Genomic DNA, 22550 nt, shown 5'->3' with positions numbered 1-22550 from the left:
CTTCTTGTTCCAACTTTTCTTAATGGCTTAGACAGCTCATAGTGTGGTGCTCCAGCTTGTGGTTTTAAGAACTGGGTACCACTCTTTCCTGTCAAAGCACACTCTTATTAGCTCTATGAGCATTTCTTGGGCTTTTCCGCTCCAGGTAACTATTTTTAATGTTTGCAAGGTCAATGGCAAATTTGCCATTTGGTATTCTGTTCACATGTTTTTAAAGTTTTACCATGTAGATGTTCAGGTCTCATCTGATGCCAGCTTCGGGTGTAATATCCTTCAGCCAGCCTCTTTTAACAGCAGGCATCCCCTAGTTTTTTCTGTTATTTATAGTTGGATAACTATAAATCCATAAATCCATAATACCCTTAATCCTTTGTCTCTCAAAGAACAAGAAATAAAAATAGGATTTTTTTACTCACCTTAAAATCCTTTTCTTGGTGTTTACAGTCTTGCACTCAGGACTGCTTGTTATAAACTAATGGCATGCTGGAAGTGTGAGGGGTTATGTGAGCCTGGTCACATTGTTTTTTTTACCAGTGTCCAAATCCTCTTGTAGGCAGCAGTCTAACTGAATGTTCTCTGAATCCTGTCTCTAGGAAAATAATTTTACAATGAATAAAACCCAATTTCTTTCATTGACAGTCACAGCTCCTGATCTTCCTAAATATTGGGTTATACTACCCCTACAGGAGCAGGACACTAGGCAGAAAAAAATCTGTCTACGCCTATAGGCAGTCCCAGGGGGTATACTCCCTCTCTCTGCTATAGGTACTCCGTTTTTTTCTGCCTAGTAAGGACCTAGTTCCTTGCTGGGATCTCTGGTCCTGGCAATTTTTTCTTTTTGGATAGAGTTGTTCTCCTGTTTTTTTTTCTTCCTGTGAGGGTTCCACTCCTTCCCATTAGGCACCCTCCTCATCGGTCTGGTGGTCCCTGTGGGCCATATCACCCCCATCTGCCCCCTCTCCTCCTTTACTGACACAGGGGCTGTGGGTTGGCCTGGTCCACCGCCTGGGGTGGGGGCAGGGTGCTATGCTGGCGGGGGTGCGCCGCTGGCGACCTGGCGATCGGCTGTGGGGGGGGCTGTACCTGGTGGGGGCTTCTGCCAGGGGCCCCTCTTCCTGCCTGTTCCGTTTTCTGACCCCTCCTGGGTCCCTGGGAGCCTTGTGCTGCCATGCGGGCCCGCCATTTTCTTGTAGCCTGTGTTCTTAATGCACAGTGGCCATGTTTGTGTAATCCGGCGGACATTTTTTGTACTTTGCCATTGAAAATAGCGGTGGCCATGACAGTGGAGCCCTCTGGGGGGTGATTTCGGCAGTGGGAGCCCCTCCTCATCCCCGGTGCTGACTCCTGTATATTTTTGTTTCCTGATCGCAGTTCGTGCAGTGCAGATTCTCCTGGTAGCTGTGGTCCCTGGTTTCTACGGGGTGGTGAGTCTGGTGGGGTCCTCTCCCTCTCTACTGAGGATCTGCTGTCCCAAGGATCTTCCATCCTGCTTTACAGTCGCTGGCTTTGACAACTTGGCTGATGAACACCAGGTGCTAGAGGTTTGTCTGAGTCAGGGATTCCAACGCTGTTAAAAGCTAGGAAATCTACTTCTAGGTAGATCTACCATTGTACGTGGAAGACGTACATTGCATGGTGCGAGTCTCTTGGGGTTCATCCTTGCTCTTTTTTCGGTGGCTCAGATCTTGACCTTCCTTCAACGGGGGGGGGGGGGGGGGTGGAGCAGAAACTGGCCTTGAGTACTATCAAGGGTCAGGTGTTTGCCTTAGCGGTCTTCTTTCAACGGCCCTTGGCCTCATACTCCTTGGTGAGTACTTTTCTTCAGGGAGTTAGGCACTTGACCCCTCCAGTACATTCTCTAATGCCACCTTGGAATGGAACCTCAATTTGGTGCTCTCAGTCCTCCAGAAGCCTCCTTTTGAGAATCTTCAGGAGATTCCCCTGCTTACGCTGTTCCAGAAGGTGGCCTTTTTGGTGTCTTTCACCTCTGCGCGCAGGGTGTCGGAATTGGCAGTGTTACCCTGTCGCTCAGCTTACTTGGTGGTTCACAGTGATAAGGTGGTTCTTCGTCCCTGTCTGCTGTTCCTTCCTCAGGTTGTCTCTGATTTTCATTTGAATGAAGACATTGTGTTGCCTTCCCTGTGTCCCAGGCCAAAACATCCAAAGGAAATTGCTTTGCATGCCTTGGATGTGGTCTGGGCAATTAGGGTGTACCTGGCAGCTACGGAGTCTTTTAGGAAATCAGACTCACTATTTGTGCTTACGGATGGGCCTCGGAAAGGGTTGTTCGTTTCCTCTGCGACCATTTTCAGATGGACCAGACAGACGGTGATTCAGGCCTATTCCATCAAGGCGCAGGTTCCTCCTTTCCTGTCAAGGCGCACTCTACTCGGGCGCTCAGTGCCTCCTGGGCCTTCCGTCATCAGGCGTCAGTGAGGCAGGTTTGAAAGGCGGCCACCTGGTTGTTGGTGCACACTTTCACAATAGATCTTTAAAGTAGATGTGTTGGCATCTGCAGGTGCTTCCTTTGGCCGCAAGGTTTTGTAAGCTGCCATTTAGAGGACCTGGTCTTTTTTAAGGGTGTTTTGTGAGCTCCGGTTGTTTTTGTTAAGCTCCTGTTTACCTGATTGGCTATAGTTAGCCTTGGGAATTTCTTTTTCGCTGTTCCCACCCCTCATGTTTAACACTGCTTTGGGACGTCCCAATGGTTAAGAAGATCAGGAGCTGTGTTCGTCAATGAACGAAAGAGAAAATTGGATTTTTGACTTACCGAAAAAAATCTATTTCTCTGATGTTCATTGACAGACACAGCACCCACCCCTCTGTGCAATTGTGATTCTTCTGACACTGCTTGTAACAAAACTGAGTACCCATAGCAGAGAGGGGGAGTATACCCCCTGTGACTCCCCATAGTAGTAGCCAGACTTTTTTTCTGCCTAGTGTCCTACTCCTGTAGGGGGCAGTATAACCCAATGGTTAAGAAGATCAGGAGCTGTGTCGCTCAATGAACATCAGAGAAATGGATTTAACGGTGAGTCATAAATCACATTTTTTCTGCCTATGCTGGACTGGTGTACTTTTTTGTGATCTCCGCATGGTCAGCTTTTTTTTTTTTTTTGAAAAATGTAAGAATCTTGTTTGCTTGTAGCTCTTAGCGCAACACATTACTAGTCTTTGATAACTAAATAAATGTGGGGGCTCAGGTAGTTTCTGTATAGGGTATGTTTATAATATATATCTTGTACAAGAGATATTTCTTAAATATTACTTATTATGTAAGATTGATATTTGTTACACTTTTTAGGTCTCCCAAGCGTGGTATCTTCAGTGAGTGCCTCGGTTATTAAGTCACCTTCAGACACCTCCTATGCCTCCATACCAGCACCTCCTCTTCTTTTACCAGCTGCTACTACAAGGAGCAATAGTACACAGAAGCCTAACAGCATTCCTGGTCTGGAAAGCAAGCTTCCTCAAGCTATAGTGAAACCACAGATCCTAACTCATGTCATTGAAGGATTTGTCATTCAGGAAGGTCTTGAGCCATTTCCTGTAAGTATGGCTTCACGTTAGCCTTACAGCACCTAGAGCTACATAAAGTCCATATTTTAACCCTTTTCCTGCCACTAACGTAAGGTACATGGCGGAATACATCCACTTCCAGGTTAGTATACTTTACGTTGGCTGCATTCCCCCTTACCCTATGAGCTCATGTTCGCTTTTATGACCATGAACTCATAACAAAACTGTCCCCCAGACTTTAACAATTAAAAAATAGCTGTAATGAGTAACTGATAAGCCGCTTATCACAGCCATTCTCTAAAAATAAGACACCGCCCGTCTGACCCCTTTTTCCTGATATTTTCTTGCAGGCTGTGTCCTTGTGTGTCCCCCTTCTGCCCCCCCCCCACCCCCGCCTCCCTGTGTCCTCAATCCCAACATGCTTTCCCTCAGCCACTCCATTCCCTTAGTGTACTGTTCTGATTCCATCTAGGTAGCGATTACTTCTGTGTTCATTTATAAATGAAGTATACTAATTTATTAGTAAAGTATTTATTATGTCTTCCGTTTGTGAATGGGAAGTGAGTGGGTTATGTGGTGAGTGGGAAGCCTCTGTACAGAGCTGTTCATTCATTTAGTGCTGTTGTGGCTTCAGAGGTGTAGGAGCGTGAAGACTCAATGTCTTTCCCTGTCTCAAATGAAACCTCAGTTGTCTGTTTAGTCCCCTAATATTTCACTAAAGCCCCCTTTCCCCTAAAACCGGTCCGCTAATGAAACAAATATAAATGTAAAAAATAATTTTAAAAAGTAAAATTGTAAACTTGTAAGTTGTAATAATTTTAAAAAGTGTGAAAAAAAAGTAAATTAATAAAAAAATAAAAAAATGAAAACAAGAACATATTTAGGACTACATTCACACGCACAGTGTATTTCTGCACCTGGGAGTCACAGGTGTTTGCATACAGCTATGTGCAGCAGCCTGTACAGATCAATGTTTTGATGTACATCATGGCTGTAAACACACATTCTGTATGCAAACTGGGCCACTCTTACAACCCTATATGCGTGCAACCACTCCGATATCCGGTCACTTGCATAAATCCATAGCATCTGTCAGCCTGTTATTGATTTGTACAGGTTTCTGGCTGCAGCTGTACAACAACACACATGATTACTGGGTGCAGAAATACACTCCCTCTTGATGCTGTTTGAACCATTGTGGTCATGTGAATGAGGCCTAAAACACCCCCTCACACACTGATTACACACATAACATACACGTGCACTACATAGTGTTAATGCATATTACATGTGTGGTTGCAGTGCAGTGCACCCACACTGAGGGCCCATTCAAATTAGTGGACATGCATTAGGATGCACATAACCTGCGTATGCTGGTGTGCATTTTGCACAAGTGCTGCAGTGCATTGTTACAATGCATTGCAGTGCTTGATTTTGTTTCGTTTTTAAAACATTTTTAGAAATAAATGTATTCAGTTCCACTATGTTATGCCTCATTGCCATGCATTGTAATGCTCTGCAGTGCAATAAAATATATGTCTGCATCATTTTATTGCAACTCACGCTAATGCAGAGCACATATGGCACTGCAATTGGGTATTACTACAGTACGTGCAGTAAGTGTTAAACCAACCTCCACATTTGTTATGTAAAATGCTTTTTTACAGTTTTTAATACCTTTAATTTTCCTCTTTACATAAAAAAAAAAATTAAAATTTACAATTATTTGTAATTTATTAACTCAATACAGTTTTACATTTTAGATTTAGTAGGAACTCTTTTTTGTTTTCAAAAATATTGTTTTTAATAAACATTTAGGCCCCTTTTACACTTGTGCAACTTGTCATGCAACTTTGGACATCAGAGTTGCACGACATGTCGTTTGCCATGTTTTCCAATGATACCCATTCATATATGCGCAACTTAAAGTTGCAGCAACTTCAAAGTAGTTCCTGCACTACTTTGGCCCGATTTTAATGCGTTTTGAGGTCCAAAGACATAGACATTGCTTTAAGTCCAGTCAAAATCGCATTTAAAATCGCGTTAAAATCACGGTATAATCGCAGGAACAAAATCGCTGTAAAATCGCGCGACTTTCAAGTCGCACAAGTGTGAAAGGGGCCTTACACAACATTAATTGAGTCTACAAAATCAGTAGCACCATTTTTTTGTTCTACCAGCCCTGCTTTCAGAAAATGTATGGTTCTTTTACAAACTCAGAAGGCTGTAAATGAAAAAAAAAGTAAACATTACAGACCTGTCCAATTAAGGTTTAAAGTAGAATGTATGACCTGGCAGAAAAAGGGTTAATGGTATAGAATACAAAATGAATACTATATGAAGAAAACTGTTTCTATTTTTGCTTCTTTGGGGCCTAAAAAACAACCAATCCCTGTTGATGTACTGCTTTCCATGTATTTTTTACAAGTTGTACTGTTAGAAATACTGAATAAAATGTTTTATTTAAATTGGCATTCCTTTATATATCTGCTGTGAATTCTAGACCTAATGTTCTTGTTATGTGGTTGGAGCAAAATGCTCTTTTTGTTGCACTCGTTTTGTAGGTAAATCGGTCTTCCCTCCTAGTGGAGGAACCTGCCAAAGGCCAGTTGCCATTGGATGAGCAGATAATGAACATGGCTGATGTGGAGTCTGACATTCAGAGCACAGCTAAACTTCCTGACCAATCTACAGACACAGAGGTGGAAGACCTGACTGCTGAGGGTTAGTGATTTGAATATGTATTTCATATTTATGTCCTTCTTGAGCATTTATTTAATTTAATTTTATTTCAGGTTTTTTATGTTTTTTTGCAAAAGGTTTTACAACCAATTATAAAATTAAAGATCAGCTGAAGGAATTTAGATTCGAGTACGTTTTCCAACTGAACTCCAGGCAAACTTACAGTTGAAATATAGATTCACAAACTGACTTACCTGCCAAAAGATTTGTAGTTGCGTTCAGCCTAGAGATTGAGCTTAATGCAGGCCATACACGGAGCGAATTTCTTTCCTGAAACCATGGACAGTGTTTACAGGGACATTTCTCCCACTGTCTCCCATTGTATTCTCCTGGCGGGGGAAGCCGTCCCCACTGGAAGAAGACATGGATTTTTGCTAGTACCAGCCACTAGCAATAATCAAATGTAAAATCTGGCAGGCTTGGTACATTCAGCCTACCCATACATACCTGTATGTCGAAATTGGGCTGGCTCTTGCTGAACTGACCAAGATACGAACCTTCCATGGCCTAAGTTTTATTTTACACTGTGTGCAGTGACAGGTAGTTTTCTGCACTGGAGAAATGCTAGTCACCACAAGGGCATATATAAAACAAATGTTTTCTGTGTGCCCTATTCACACCAAAATGCTGGTGCGATGTGTATTTTTCTGCAGCACACTGGATGGCACAACATTACCACACTACTGTGTGGAGACATGAATGGAAGTGTCACTGTGTGATGCAGGGTACATACTAGAAGTTTTTATTTGTTCACCCCAGTGGGCCATGTTAGTGCAGCGATCTCCCCTGCTGAGCTATTGTGTTCTGACAGGATTACAGACCCCCCTCCCCCTGCCAGAACACACTGATCAGCGCTCACAGCCATTGACTGCAAGTGCTGATTCGATCCTGGTTTTCCAGCATGCTCATTCAACAAAAGCTGGTGGTGGGACAGGCTCCTTGCAGACAGGGAGCTGTACACACAGGCCGAAAGTCAGCAGGTTCCTGCCAAACTGACCGTTTCAGTGCACCCAGCTTGACATTTCAGTAAAGTTAAAGCGATTGTGAAGGCAGAAGGTTTTTTTTTTTTTTATCTTAATGCATTTTGTACATTAAGATAAAAAAGCCTTATGTGTGCAGCCCCTCTCGATCCAGTGATGACCACTAATGCCTCTGCCGTTCCAGGACTCTTCCTCCTGATTGGCTGAGGCACAGCAGCAGCACCATTGGCTCCCACTGCTGTCAATCAAAGTCAGCCAATAAAGAGAGAGAGGGGGTGGGGCTGAACCGCAGCTCCATGTCTGAATGGACACATGGAGCTGCAGCTCGGCTTAGGTACCCCCATAGCAAGCTGCTTGCTATGGGGGCACTTAACAGGAGGGAGGGGCCAGGAGAGCTGAAGAGCGTGAACAGAAGGATCTGGGCTGCATTGTACAAAACCACTGCACTGGGCAGGTAAGTATAACATGTTTGTTATTTTAATAGAAAAAAAACAAGACTTTACAATCACTTTAAAAGAAAAAAAGGCCTCCTGCCTGAGTGGTAAAAAAAATGCATTTTATTATGCAGGCTAGTTGAGGGAACAGCAATTATCGCAATGATCTGAGATTAGCTGAGACTTTCTGTTTGTAACCAGTTTTTTAGTTTTTTTGCCAAAAAATATTTCTGCATAAGAGTAATTGAGGGGTGGTGATTTTATGTAACCCTTCATCATAACCCCCAGTGATTGTCATTATTTTGTTACATGTTTGTAAAAGATTTCTTCCTGAGTAGTTCAAATCAAATAATATATATATTTTTTTTACTTTCTGTAATAATTCCCGTTAGCATGTCAGCAGTATGCACCTGTTTGCTTCAGCTTTACATTTAGTAGGCATTGACAAAGGGCTCACTGTATTTCTGCCTCAGTCATCCTGCTGTTTAAAGCCCGGTACACACCGGCCAAAAATCAGCCGGTTTTGTAGGAGATGGCCGATTTCTGTCCCTGTGTACAGCTGTCGAACGACCGTCTTGCTGTAACATCAGCCAATGGCTGCAGGCGCTGATCAGTGTATTCTGGCGAGGGGGGAGTCCCCCCTGTCAGAATTCAGTAGAACAGCAGGAGAGATCTCTGCATCAACATTGCTTGTGTTTATACGGGATCTGTTCCTTTGTGGAACAGCCTCCTGTGTGTATGAAAAAAGGTGTATGTGTGTGTGTACCCAGCTTAACACTCCTTTTATAATGTATTAGGAAATTAGTGTGAAAACGATCCAAACCCTATACTATAAAAATCTCCCTTGGTATAATTTTTCTCATTCCAGTTTCTGGAGTAGGGAGTAGAGTAGAAGAGGCATATAATAACATCCTCTGGGTGGTGAGGCATAAGCATTTTTTCTGCTGCTGATTACACCATCGCACTATTATAGTTTGGATCTGGACAGAGGTGCAATTTGTGAAAGTCCTGCCTTTTGGTGGTTTAAAGAGGATATACGGTAACCTGTATTGTGTTACAGTATGAGCTAGAAGTATGCATGTACCAAATACACAAAATGTTGGCCAAATACGTTTTAAGGAATTTTTGGCCAAGTTGCTTATACATGTTTTTATTCTTTAATGTGTATACAGTACTGCTCAGCAGAAGGGATGAAATTGATTTTTTTTTTTTTACTGGTAACTCACTAAGTAAGGATTCCAAAGGGATATCATGATAGGTTGTTCTAGTGCAAATTAACTAATTAATGAGCAGGGATAGTTAATGTATGCCCCCCTTTTTCTGAGACAGAGGATTATAGTCTGGAAAGATTCTTCAATCTGTTGCCCAAGAGTTCCAGGAAGGCCCTAGAAAAAACATGTGTTTTTAAAGTGGCACATGACCTGGCTAGGGCCTCCAGAAATCTCACTTGGCAACCAGTATATTTTTAGAACAGCATACCTTATAAGATAAAGAGCTGTGCATGGCACAATGACATCAGATGGAAACTGTTACAGTGTTGACTGTGCTCTTTTGAGATTTTGATGTATTATTTTCAGTTGTTTTGCATGCAGTCAATCAAAAAAGACAGTAAACAATAAAGTACAGTTTAGGTTTTTTTGTTTCTAAATCCAGGTCATATCAGAAATGTAGTATATGACTGGTGGTTTTAAAGTCTAACTAGTCAATAAACCAGAACCGTTGTGTACAGTTATTAATATGCAGAGGACTAACCTCTACACAAGCTAATAAATGTCCTTTTTTTACCCATGTAGATGTTGTATTTACCCATCTACTTGGAAGTAGGTATTTTTTTTTAAGTAAATTGTTGATTGTTTGGGGCAGTGTTGTTGTTTATCTCCATTAATTAAGTGATATCCCTAATCCCAGTCTCAATGGTATACCCCCAAACAGAAGTCTCAAAACCATGGCCCAGGAACAAAGTGCTCCCACTCAGAAGATGTTACAGTGGAATTTAGCAGGTGAGGTGCAGGCAGGTAATGTTAAATCACGAGAATATTCGTGGTGCAGGCAGGAATCCTTTCTTTTTTTTTGACAACTGGACAGAAACTCTAGAACTATGTTCCTTTGGAAGCCAGCACACAGTGACAGATGATGATTTTTTTTTTTTCGGATCATATTTGAATACATAACCACAATAGGTGCTTTGGACAAATCTTTATCAATAGCTATTTAATCCCACATTAAGTTTTAATATAATTGGATTACAGCACCATGGTCATTAGAACATTTTGCCCATTATCTTTACTATTGTCCTAGATTTTTTATGCCCTTGATTCAGTTATGAAATACCTACTATGTAGCTATTAATTTCATAGGACAAAGGCAGCCCAAATCCTTATAGTTGCTGATATCTTTATCATCTGAATGGCCTGGTGAGCTTGTGAAAATGCAGCCCAGTATATTCTATAATTTCCAGAATATTTATTTTTCCAAATCCATCTCAACCTTTTGTATATCATATTGGAGCATTAGAGGATGAGCTAAGTCTAAATTTATTTTCCCTCCAAGCATCCACTCTTAAGGTGGGGGTACACACTAAGAAAATCATGCAAACGATACTCCAGTTTTCCTCGATGTTTCACAGCAAATCGAAACAGAGGATGGAACTAATGTATGAAAATTCACATATGACAAAGGCTTTGTTTTTGTTGTTTCTGATCATGCGCAGTCTTTTATATCTGAAACTACAAAAACAGTACACATTAAATAAAAAGTCCGAGAAAATTTTTTAGTTTGGAATTCGAGTCCAGTGTCGAAAGTTATGTACACACTAAAAAAAAAAATTGAACAATTGTGCCGTACAGAATTTTTCTTCCCATTTTCTCATAGCGTGTACCCCACTTTAACCAAAACCAGTCATAAGAGCTGCAGAACAGCTTCCATCTCTTTATTTTTCAAGCAGGTCGCTACTTTTTGGCCTGAGCTACCCTTGGGATGTGTGTGCTGACAAACAGAGCAGTCAGTCCCTCTAATTCACACACTGTTAGGCTTAACTATTTAGGTGTCACCATGCTGTTACAGCTAGTTTAGGTTAGGGATCAATTAGACATTTATTTAAATAAATAGAAATAAAGAGGTACTCTGCAGAGACTGGTTTTAGAGGTGTGTAATAAGAGCTATTATAATGATTTGTTTGCCTTTACTTAAGTGTTAGGCTCTGTTCTCTCTTTTTTTAAGATATACATGTAGTATATACTCCACATTTAATTACACTACACTACAATTACACTTTATACTACATGCTGTTTAATTATTATTATTTTAATGTATGTGTGTAAGTGTTTTAAAAGCCATGTTTCTATGTACAGTTTGTAATGTTATGAGTACATGGGGGCATATACATTTGCAATTTTCTTATACAGGCGATCAGTACTGGGATGAGGTCATTCACTGTTCATGGCAAGAATGCAGAACTGTGCCTCCCGCCTCCATTGCCAATGCATGACATAGATAGGCCATTCTGTCTCTCACCTGTTCTCCATCCCCAGTGCTTTGGCTGCCTATGGTTGGCACAAAGTATGTGCTATTCATATGTGACCAAATGCTTGTATTCTAACAGCCGGTAGGTGCTTGAACATGAGTAGTCTATTTATTGTGTCAGGTTTTGGCAGCTGAGGCAGAGATTGGGCATGTTGGCGCACTGTGCTACAGCATTAGCTGTCAAAGCAGACATGTAGCCTTGACCTGCTGATTGCCAGCCGCTAATCTAAAGCATGACTGTAGTGTGGTACCCACCCTTTTTCCATGAGAATACTGCAACTGGGAAGACCCACTGCTGCACATGTCAGAATTTGACATGCGACTGTGTCCGTGCAGATGCTGCGACTGTGTCCGTGCAGATGCTGCGTCTGCATCCACTTCTATAGGCTGCCTGCACTCAGCTGTAAGGTGGATGCATACGCAGAAGACAGCGGCTTAGCATGCAGCCTCAGTGCCCATCTGAATGAACCCTTAAAGCATATCCTATAAAAATACTTCAAACTGGGTCCTCAATTAAATTACTCTGTAGTTTTCCATTAACACAGTAACAGACTGGCTAGTTTGTTCCATATACTGTCATTTCTGTAAGGAGGAAATTGTTTCTTTCTCACCCTCCTTCAGTGTGGTCAGATACTGTATATTAAGGTCAGAAAACAAAAGCTTTCAGTACATAACTAATGTCACACATTAGTGATTCACTTCAAACAGCGGGTAAAATAAGTATTGAACACGTCATCATTTTTGGAGGTAAATTTATTTCTATTGATATTAAATTTTCACCACATGTTTGTAGCATTCTATGCAATCCATACATACAAAGAAACCAAAACCAAGAAGTTCAGATATTAAGTTATGCGTAATAGAATAGAATGACACAGGGAAAAAGTATTGAACACATAAAGAAAGGGAGATGCAAAAAGGCATGGAAAGCCAAAACACCAGATGAAATCTATCAGTAATTAGAAAGCAATCCTGCCCCTTGTCAGTGCAAATTAATATCAGCTGGTTCAGTCTTAATTGATGGCCTTTAAAGAGGTGTCCCATTAACAAGATGTCACACAAGGAACATCTCATGATGGGTAAAAGCAAAGAGCTCTCTCAAGACTTTCGCAACCTTAGTGTTGCAAAACATACTGATGGTAGTAGTCATAGAAGGATTTCTAAACTATTGAATGTTCCAGTGAGCACTGTTAGTGCAATAATCAGAAAGTGGAAAGAACATCATTTCACCATAAACCAGCCACGACCAGGTGCTCCTCCCAAGATTTCTTAAAGAGGAGTGAAAAGAATTATCAAGAGATTTGTCCAAGAGCCAAAGAGCAGAGCTTCAAAAAAACCTGGAATAAGCAGGTACAATTGTTTCAAAGAAAACAATAAGTAATGCACTCAACCACCATGGCTTGTATGCACGTTCACTACGCAAGACTCAATTGCTGAAGAAAAAGCATGTTGCAGCTCGTTTAAAGTTTGCTGCACATTGTTTAGACAAGCCTGTGAAATACTGGAGAATAAAGTCTGGTCAGATGAGACCAAAATTGAACTCTTTGGATGCCATAATACACACCATGCTTGGAGGTCAAATGGCACTGCACATCACCCCAAAGACACCATACCAACAGTGAAGTTTGGAGGTGGGAACATCATGGTGTGGGGCTGTTTTTCAGCATATGGTACTGGCTAACTTCATGTCATTAAAGGAAGGATGAAAGGAAAAATGTACCAAAACATTCTTGATAAAAATCTGCTGCCATCTACCAGGATGATGAAGATGAAACGAGGGTGGACATTTCAGCAAGACAATGATCACAAACACAAAGCCGTGGAAACTCACAATTGGTTTCAAAGAAAGAAAATAAAGCTTCTAAAATGGCCCAGCCAATCACCTGACTTAAATCCAATAGAATATCTATGGAAATAACTAAAGATCAGAGTTTATAGATTAGGCCCACAGAACCTTCAAGATATAAAGACTGTGTGGAAGAATGGGCCAAAATCACACCTAAGTAATGCATGTGACTAGTTTCTCCATGCTGGAGGCTTCTTGTTGTCATTACTAACAAAGGGTGTTGTGCGAAGTATTAAACAATTATCAGTTAGCGTGTTCAATACTTTTTCCCTGTGTCATTCCATTTTTTTTTTTTTTTTTTGGGGGGGGGGGGGGCGTGAATCAAGATTGTGATTTTTAAGGATTAATCTTGCAGCTCTAGCGTATGCCCCAGGCCTATCATTCTTATCCTTGCTTCCCTACTAAACAATTTTAAAGCAAATCAGCAATGTCACCTCCCACACTGATTAGATGTTCTTTTTAGAGTGCATCTAAACCTAGAAACAAAAAATGAGTATATAGTACTTTACTAGTCCTTAGTAGAGATGGGCTCTGGCATGTTCAGGATCCTAGTCCCAACCCACCTGCCCGATCCCGCCAGGAAGCTGGCAGTGCAAACCGCCAATCACAGGCTGTGCAGCTGCATACCAGGAAATGTCTCACTGCCTGTGATTAGTGGTGTGCAGTGTCGACTTCCTGGCGGAATCGGGCAGGTGGGTTCGGACTAGGATCCCGAACACACCAGAGCCCATCTCTAGGCCTTAGATGTGGTGGCTGCAATCATTTTCTTTTTTCAGTCAGGGTCTTGTAGTCCCTCATGACACTAATAATCTGCATTCACATTTTATGTTTTTTGAAAGCAGCAAAATCACATATGTGCGCATTTCTGTACCACATGCATAGGGCAGCCCATTGATTTCAATGGGTTGCCCTAAAAATGACAAATGTGGTTAAGTAGCTCCTGTACCTTTTTGAGCATCAGGCTTTGTGCCTTTTTTAACCATGTGTTTTGCAAAGTTTGTCACATTTTTATCGCCTGACAAATGTGCAGCATTTTGCCACGTTCAAAGTACCATTAACCATGAATGGCAATACAAGAGCTGCAGGTGTTGCATGCTTTGTAAATGCGTATTCACAACATGCTAAGTGTGAATATAGTCTAAGTGATAAGAGTGCAGCACAAGCAAAGAACACAGGAAGTTGATCAAATGACAAGATTATTGGCAAGATAAACAGGTATTTTTGCACTTATCAAACAGATATAAAATGCTTTAAATGGTATATTTACTAGACCAAAAAGGAGCCGATTTCATTTTGTTTTTTTGTGCTTAATACTTTTTCTTTAGCCCTCGTTCACATTGATTAAAATCGAGCGACTTCATCTAAAATTGGCCGATTTTTAAAGCTGCATGTCAATGCGACTTCAGGTGTGACTTTGAAGACATCTGTGTGGCTTCATGCACAGATGGCTATGCAAGTCGCATCCAAAATTCGCCAAAAGTATTGCAGGAACTATTTTTTCAAATCTGATAATAAATAGATAAATTGAGTACAATAAATATATATCATAAAAATTCAAATAAATTAATTAAAAATGTTTAAAAAGTTCATCATAGTCCATGACATCCAGGATGGATGCCGGGCTTGTGCTAGACGGAGCCTGCAGGAACGCCACGGCAGTGCCCAGTGTATTCCCTAGTGCTGTATGTCATCTAACTAATCGTGAGTGTAATATTTTATGCTTTACCATTAAAATTAAATATTTGAATGCACTATTGGAGTTCTTTTTCCTTTCCATTATGAATGGTCTACCTATGGTGTTGATCTGGAGTACTTGTGGATTATTGTGGTCTTATTGATGTGTCCTGGTGGCTTATCTGGAGATTATGACCGTGTTCTCTTATAGTTGGATGGGATGCCTTTATGACCACCTATAATTTAGTGGTCCATACATTCTGGTAAGGAGATCCCTGTATCACTTGGGGTTTGAAGTGTTTTTCATCAACTTTTCAGTCACCCTTATCTCCCTGTCCGAACTTTTGGCTCCTTTCTGAGAATAGTGGCTTCTCTGGATTGTCTGTCATGGACTATGATGAACTTTTTAAACATTTTTAATTAATTTATTTATTTGAATTTTTATGATATATATTTATTGTACTCAATTTATCTATTTATGTTGAGTTTATTATATTTGTATGTGTTCTAGCACTGCACTATTTTTTTACACTGATTTATTTCTGGAAGTTTGTATTTGTCCAGGTGCTAGCTGCTCCCCTCATTAGCACAGTGTTCCTTTCTTGTTTATTATTTTTTCAAATCGATACAGCACTGCAAAGATGGTGTCGCATCGATTTGAACATGACCATTGCCGACATAAGGGTGCGACTTGTCATGTCATTTGACCTGTCAAATGGCATGACAAGTCACTCCGATGTGAACAAGGGCTTAAAGATTTTGTTTGCATCTCAGTGCTTATACGACTTCTGTGCTCTGTTAGGACTACATGTTGCTGAACACAGACCAACTGTAACTATGCCATTTGCTTGCTTCTGTTCATCCTCAATTGCTGCACATCAGTACTTGATTTAGGCAGCACATACAGGTGTTTAGGAAGGTCAGTTCGACTATGGAAGAACAGTACACATTTATAAGCTCCAACTGTTCTGATTTTTTTTCCCAGTGAACCAATAGGATAGTTTTGGTTCTTTGAGATCTTTCAGACAGGAGTTGAATTCTACAGCAGCCTTAACACACATTAGCGCACCTAGAGTGTAATGAGCGTTTTTAGTTGCATTGTACATGCATTCATATTGTGTCAAACAACACTCTCAAACACCCTGTGAGATGTGTTTTTTTTTTTTTTAAAAAGACGAAAATGGTCACTTTTGACACTTTGCAACCGCACCTTTAGGACACTCCAAAAGCCATAGGTGTGTTTATAGTGCATTCAAGGCATGCTTGTACTGCATTTCAATAGTGAAGGTGGCTGAGAAGCATCAACGCCTGCCGAATTCTGCAGGCAGCATTCATTTTGCCTCAATGCAACGTGAAGCAACGCTAACACTGCAGTGTGAACCTCTATCCTCTCCTTATTTTAACAATTTTGAGTGGCGTTGATAGGTGGTCAGGAAGCGGTAAAAACACAACCCAACCACATTTTCAACGTCTGTGTGAAAGAACCTTTCTGTACTTCGCTTACAGTGGAGAAATAAATTGTGGAATGATTCCATATTATTGAGATTACTGTTAGTCCACTCACTATGAATAAATATCTCAATAGTGAATGAGTTAATAGGTTGATAGGCTAAATCTTTTTTTTCTTGGCAGAAGGTGTGGATGAACTAGAATGTGAGATATTGGAGTGTGAATTTTGTGGGAAAACAGGATATCCAAACAAGTTCCTGAGGTCGAGGAGGTTCTGTTCTCTGTCGTGTTCAAAAAGGTAATTAGCATTGTTATATAGGACTCAAGCTGGCAAAGCATTTTATTTTGGGCAGGGCTATCCTGAGAATTTTATGCAGCAGAAAAAGTAGGTTGTTTAAACATTATTATTAAATGGAGTTCCAGTTTTCAGAAGAATACAAGCTGCTGAAAAGCCAAGTGGGTAATAATAACAACTGCAGTCTTTTTATATTTAATCAAACACTCCAAACTCAACAGTTGAACCAATCTAGGCTGTTGGAGCGTGTTTATATTCTTGGTTGTAGGGCGGCAAAAACATGAGTGACTCAACTTACACCCTCCCCTTAAGATGCAAATGCAGGGGTGTACACATGCAAAAATGATACTCCCTGTCAGGTTCGGCGGGCAGTACTGCCACTGAACACAACCCATTCAAGCAAATGGTGCTACACTTCAACAGAATGCAGAGCATGCGGTTGTATTGAGGTTTAAAACAAACAATGAGGAGGCTGCATATCTTCACATATGATATATTAAATGTCATATGCCGCTGACATTGAATCTATTGCGGATCGATTTTCAGGGTGTAAACCTGGCAGAATGCTAGACAGCTGCAGTTTACTGCAAGTGCTTTGTAGGATTGGTTTGTATAGTTCAGTGTTTCTCAAACTTTTTTCAGTCTAAGAACCCTTTAAAATTCTGTAAAATCTCAAGGCACCCCATTCTAAAATGTATAATTGAACCTAATAGTTTTACATAATGCAGCAGCATCCACACACGTAGGACACCCACCGTTAGAGGTGATTTATTCCTCCACTTTTTCACACTGGTACTGACTAGTATTTTAGCGTTTCTCTTCTCCCTCAGTTTCTCTCCCTCTCTCTGCTAACTTGACCTCAGTGGCAACAGAGAGGGGCGAACAAGGATGCTGTGTAGGTGCCTGACGTCCCCCTTTATTGATCAATGATGTCATTGGTTGTTAGGATGCCAGTGGATGGTCCGCATGGTGCCCAAGATTATGATGCTGCACAATAAAACCTGTGGCTTTGAGTAACAAAAAGACCTGTGCATTTTTGGGGAATTTGCGGCAATTTTTAGACATTTCGCCAAGGCACAACTGAAGAATCCAAGGTTCCACGGCACCCTGGTTAAAAAAGGCTGGCATTGAGATTTGGGTTTGTTAGGGAGTACTGTATTCATGAAAAGAGCCCACTCTCGATAGATCTTTTTTATTTTTTAGCAATAATTCATACAAAATAAAGTTAGGATACAATCCGCAACATTTACCCTAGGTTCACATCTATCCATTTTGCAGCCCTTGCATTTTTGGAAAGGGTGGGGGACTTTTTTCCACCATTTTGCATATAATAGACTTAATGGAATCCCAGCAGAAACGCAATCATTGTGTTTGTGATGCAGTTTTTGATGTATTTTGTGGTTTCTATCTTCCCATTTTAAACACTGTATACAGTGTGATTACAGTGCGTTTAAAGAGAAAAAAAAAAGAAAACTGCATTAAAACTGCATGCAAAAACACATAAAAAACAAGGTTTTAAAAACACACTGTAAAACGTGCCTAAAAAAACACATAAAGCACAGCCACATAGATGTGAACCTAGACTTAGATGGCAGGGTAATGTGAACCAGTCAATGAAGAGAATGATGGGAGAACTAAATCAACCATACTTTTGTGCGATAGCACAAGAATTCTTCAGCACAGCAATCTATACCACAAGACTACAATATGGCATATACAGTATATTGTGGATGCTAATGGGTTGTGAGTCACTGTCCAACGTGACTTCTAATTGGGAGGGTTTGCCTGCTTAAGTGACAGTGGTGGGTGCCAGATAAGACATACTGTAGGAGTAAACTGTATGCTTACTACTTCTACAGTCATGGACAGACAGGCAATGACGCCATTAGACACAGGGAGTAAGCATTGATAGAGTGAGTTGAGGAAGTGAGCACAATTAGTCCCAGGAAGGTAACACTTCTTGGCCCAAGGATTGATCAGCTCTAAATCCAAGGACTGTCAGCATTTACTCTATACCTATTCAAACCCCAATATTATTCCTTACCTAAAAGGGGGATTCATTTTAAATTTATTGCATTAAAAGAATTAAGGTTCACAAATACAGTGCATCCAAAAAGTATTCACAGTGCTTCATTTTCTCTTACGTCCTCCGACAGTCGCCACCCACTCACAAGTCTTCACCAATGGGGTATTGACCTTTGCTCCGCAGGAGTAGCTAGGCAACAAGAATTGTTAATACAAAAGCTTTTAGCATAGACCCACCCCTAGGGGCTGTCCCCTCAGTCAATACCTCCCTGCACCAGCATTCCCAACTCAGTTTGATCTTGCCTAGCTTAGGAGTAGCAGGCTTTCCTGTGCTGGGGCTTTAGTCTCAGCCTTCTACCCTTTTTTGATTTTATTTCAAGTATTTTTCTTTTCTTTACTAGCTGTTATTTTGTCAGCTTTAGTTTAGGGTTCTTCGGATGAAGATGTTCATGCGGAGCTGGGTCTCGGACTGGCCGCCCTGGATCTCAGGGCTGAGTGCCAGATGGATCCCCAGCCTGCCATCGAGCGCTCAGCTTAGGTTTGCCCTGGCACATTGAACGACCCATCCCTGTTCGCTGCAGGGATGCTGCCTGTGAGGTGGCTACATCACTGGACGCCATGCTGCGGTCTATGGCTGCGGTCCACAAGCGTCCTGGCTGCGGCACTCCCTGTCTGCCTTGATAGCGGTTTGTCGCTGGAGACGGTTCCCCACGCCATCTGGTACGGTAAGCACCTTCTGTGTGGGGACCTTCTGTGTGGGTGTCAGTCTGTGGCTGTGTAGTACCCCCCATGTCTGTGTAAATGCGGGCTCCCTGTCAGATCCCTGTATGGCTGCATTGCCTGTGGGCTGCGAGGGGGGGCCATCCTGCTCTGCTGTGAGTTATGCTCTGGGGGCAGATTTAGGTACAGACATATGTTGTGCGGCGGCCGCTGCTGCGATCCGCCATTTTTTTGCATATATGCTGTGGCCGGCCCTGTCCCTGTACAGCGCCGCGTTTTGGCGCCATTCGCCGCCATTTCTGCGGGCTGCGCTCGTTCATGCACATGTCGGCGCCATTTTCCTGTAGCCTCATCCCTCAGCCGAGCGGCCATGTTTGCGGAGCCTCATAGGCTATATCAGTCAGCCAGCTATTGCATCACTTCCTCTTTCTCTGGGAACATCGATCGGTGGCAGCAGCCTGTTGTGCTCTCTCCAGGTTTTTACCTTCTTTGTCCTGTCATTCCTTGCTCAGTGTTATCTATCCCTGCGGGATCGGTGCATACAGTAGTGTACGGTGGGCTGCGCTCGCCATGGTGTTAAAGGGCCAGTACCTTTTTTTCCTTTTCATTGCTGGGGCATGGATTCTCAGGATAGCAAGTTTCCCCCCACCCTGGTGGGGGACCAAGGGGCTGCTGCACCCCCCGAGGGGGCTGATCTGGCCGCGGTGGTGGCGTCCTTGGTTTCTCAGGTGCAGATGCTGATGGCTGATCGATCCGCAAAAAGGGCCAGGTTATCCATTTCCTCTGATTCAGAGGGCGATGTGGCTGCTGTGGCTGGTGTACCCTTCTCGGGGTCCCACTCATCTTTGGACCTTATGGGGTCTAAGGGGGAGGCAGAGGTGGAGGGGGTTGATGTTTCTCCCCCTGGCTCGCCTGAAGAGCTTGCACTCATGAATGAGCTGATTGCCTCCATTAAAGATACCTTGCACCTAGAGGATGAGCTTACTCCTCCTGCTAGGTTGTCCTCCTTTGGAACGCAGAGAACTCGAAAATCAGCGCAGGTTTTTCCCTGCCCTGCGGAATTTCATCATACTGTTAATGAGCAGTGGCGCAATTTAAAGAAGCCCTTTACTGTGCCAAGTAAGTTTAAACTGCTTTATCCGTTTGCGCCCTCCACCGACGAGCGTTGGTGTGTGGCGCCTCAGGTGGATCACGCGGTGGCCATTTTGAACAAGGCTACTGCGGTTCCTTCTGAGGACACCCCGGTTTTCCGGGACCCTACGGACAGGAGAATGGAGTCTCTTGCCCGTCATGCCTTTATGGTTGCTGGTTCTATGCTGAAGCCTATTTTTGCTTCCATTATGGCGGCACAGGCTGTTGCAGATTGGACGAAGATGCTCAGGCGCACCCTGGTGGCTGATTCGGCTCCACCTACCACGTTGGCTATGGTGGATCAGATCCATCAGGGTGTCATGTACTTGTGTGATGCGGACTTGAATTTAGCTCCCTTGGCTGCGCGCCTGTCCAGCGTGGCGATACTGAACCGTCGTCTGATATGGCTGAAAAATTGGTCGGTCGACCAATCTTCTCGCAAGACGCTGGCGGATTTTCCCTACGCGGGATCTCGCCTTTTTGGCGAGGCTTTGGATACTCTGATAAAAGGGGTTACGGGGGCAAGAGTACTCTCTTACCCCAGTCTCACAAGCATAAGTCCTTCCGTGGTAAACGGAATTCCTCGTTTAGACCCTCTCAGGGGTCCTTTCGTGCCTTTAGGTCGCAATCCAAGGGCAAGCCCTTCAAAGGCCAAGGCTCCCAGAAGAAGCCGTGGGCAGGGAAGCAGAAGTCCGGCCAGTCCGGTTCGACTTCCCATACCACTTCCGCCTGAAGGGGCGCCCTCACCCGTTTCTGGGGTGGGGGGACGTCTGCGCGGTTTCCTACAACCTTGGCTGACCCACATTCGGGACAGATGGGTTCAGGAAATCGTTCGATCTGGTTACAAGATCGAATTTCTCTCTCGGCCGGCGGGCAGATTTTTTCCCTCAAATCTTCAGCTGTCTCCGGAGCGCTTGCAGGATCTGCACCTGGTGGTGCGGGACCTGCGGGCCCAAGGGGTGGTTGTTCCGTTGCCTCATCGGGACAGATTTCGGGGGTTTTACTCCAATCTGTTCACTGTGCCCAGAAAGGAGGGCAAGGTGCGTCCGATTCTGGACTTGAAAGCTCTGAACCGCTTTGTGCGGGTTCGCAAGTTCCGCATGGAATCCCTGCGCTCAGTGGTGGCTGCCCTGAGTCCGGGGGGATTCATGGCCTCCATCGATCTGAAGGATGCGTACCTACGCATCCCCATTTTCGAGGGTCACCAGAGGTACCTTCGATTCGCCATTGCGGAGGATCACTACCAATTCGCGGCGTTACCTTTCGGTCTCGCTTCGGCTCCGTGGGTTTTTACCAAGGTGCTGGCGCCGGTTCTGGCCCTGTTGCGAGCACAGGGCATTGCTGTCTTGGGGTATCTGGACGATATCCTGATAAGGTCAAACGCCAGTCAGAGCCTGGTGACCGACCTGTCCACCACGATGCGGACACTGCAGGAGTTCGGTTGGACTATAAACATTCCGAAGTCGACTCTGTGTCCTTCGGTTCGTCTTCCCTACCTGGGAATGATTCTGGACTCTTTCCAAGCGAAGGTCTTCCTACCGGAAGACAAGCTTCGGACACTTCAGGACGAGGTCAGGTCCCTCAGGGACAACTGGCACTTGTCTCTCCGGACATGCATGAGATGTCTAGGTTTAATGGTCTCGGCTTTCGAGGCGATCCCCTTTGCCCAGTTTCACACGCGGGATCTCCAAGCGGAGATTCTTGCCGAGTGGGACGGGCGGCCGCAATCCCTGGATCTGCGGATCTCGTTGAGCCACAGCATCAGAAGGGATCTTCTGTGGTGGCTCCAGTCCCCGGCGGTGTCGGGGGGCAAGTCTTTTCGTCCATTGTTGTGGACGGTGATCACCACGGATGCCAGCCTGTCGGGCTGGGGTGGTGTTCTGGGCGTTTTGTCCGCCCAGGGAACTTGGTTGGAGGAGGAGTCCTCCCTTCCGATCAACATTCTGGAATTAAGGGTGATAAAGCTTTGCCTTCTGCGATGGACGGACCGGCTTCGGGGCCGTCCAGTTCGGGTTCAGACGGACAATGCCACCGCGGTGGCCTATGTCAACCATCAAGGGGGCACCAGGAGTGCCCGGGCGGCTCTCTGTCTTGGGCCGAGACGCACGTCCCGGCAATAACGGCAGTTCACATACCAGGGGTGGAGAACTGGCAGGGGGACTACCTGAGTCGCCAGACCCTGGACCAGGGGGAATGGTCCCTTCACCCGGATG

General features: G+C 43.5%; 1 protein-coding gene across 1 annotated transcript in view; it reads left to right on the top strand.

The window, feature by feature from the left end:
• Positions 1 to 22550, top strand: part of PHC3 (polyhomeotic homolog 3) — a 179695-nt gene that overhangs the window by 124951 nt on the left and 32194 nt on the right. Inside the window, exons 10-12 of the mRNA XM_082249149.1 lie at positions 3305 to 3549; positions 6084 to 6243; positions 16350 to 16464. Coding sequence (XP_082105275.1) covers positions 3305 to 3549; positions 6084 to 6243; positions 16350 to 16464 — 520 coding nt within the window. The remainder of the gene's footprint in view (positions 1 to 3304; positions 3550 to 6083; positions 6244 to 16349; positions 16465 to 22550) is intronic.

The sequence above is a fragment of the Pelophylax lessonae genome, assembly GCF_965119305.1.
Source record: "Pelophylax lessonae genome assembly, chromosome: 3".
NCBI lineage: Eukaryota > Metazoa > Chordata > Amphibia > Anura > Ranidae > Pelophylax > Pelophylax lessonae.
The sequence above is the reverse complement of the archived record's forward strand: the minus strand, read 5'-3'. Positions and strand labels throughout refer to the sequence as shown.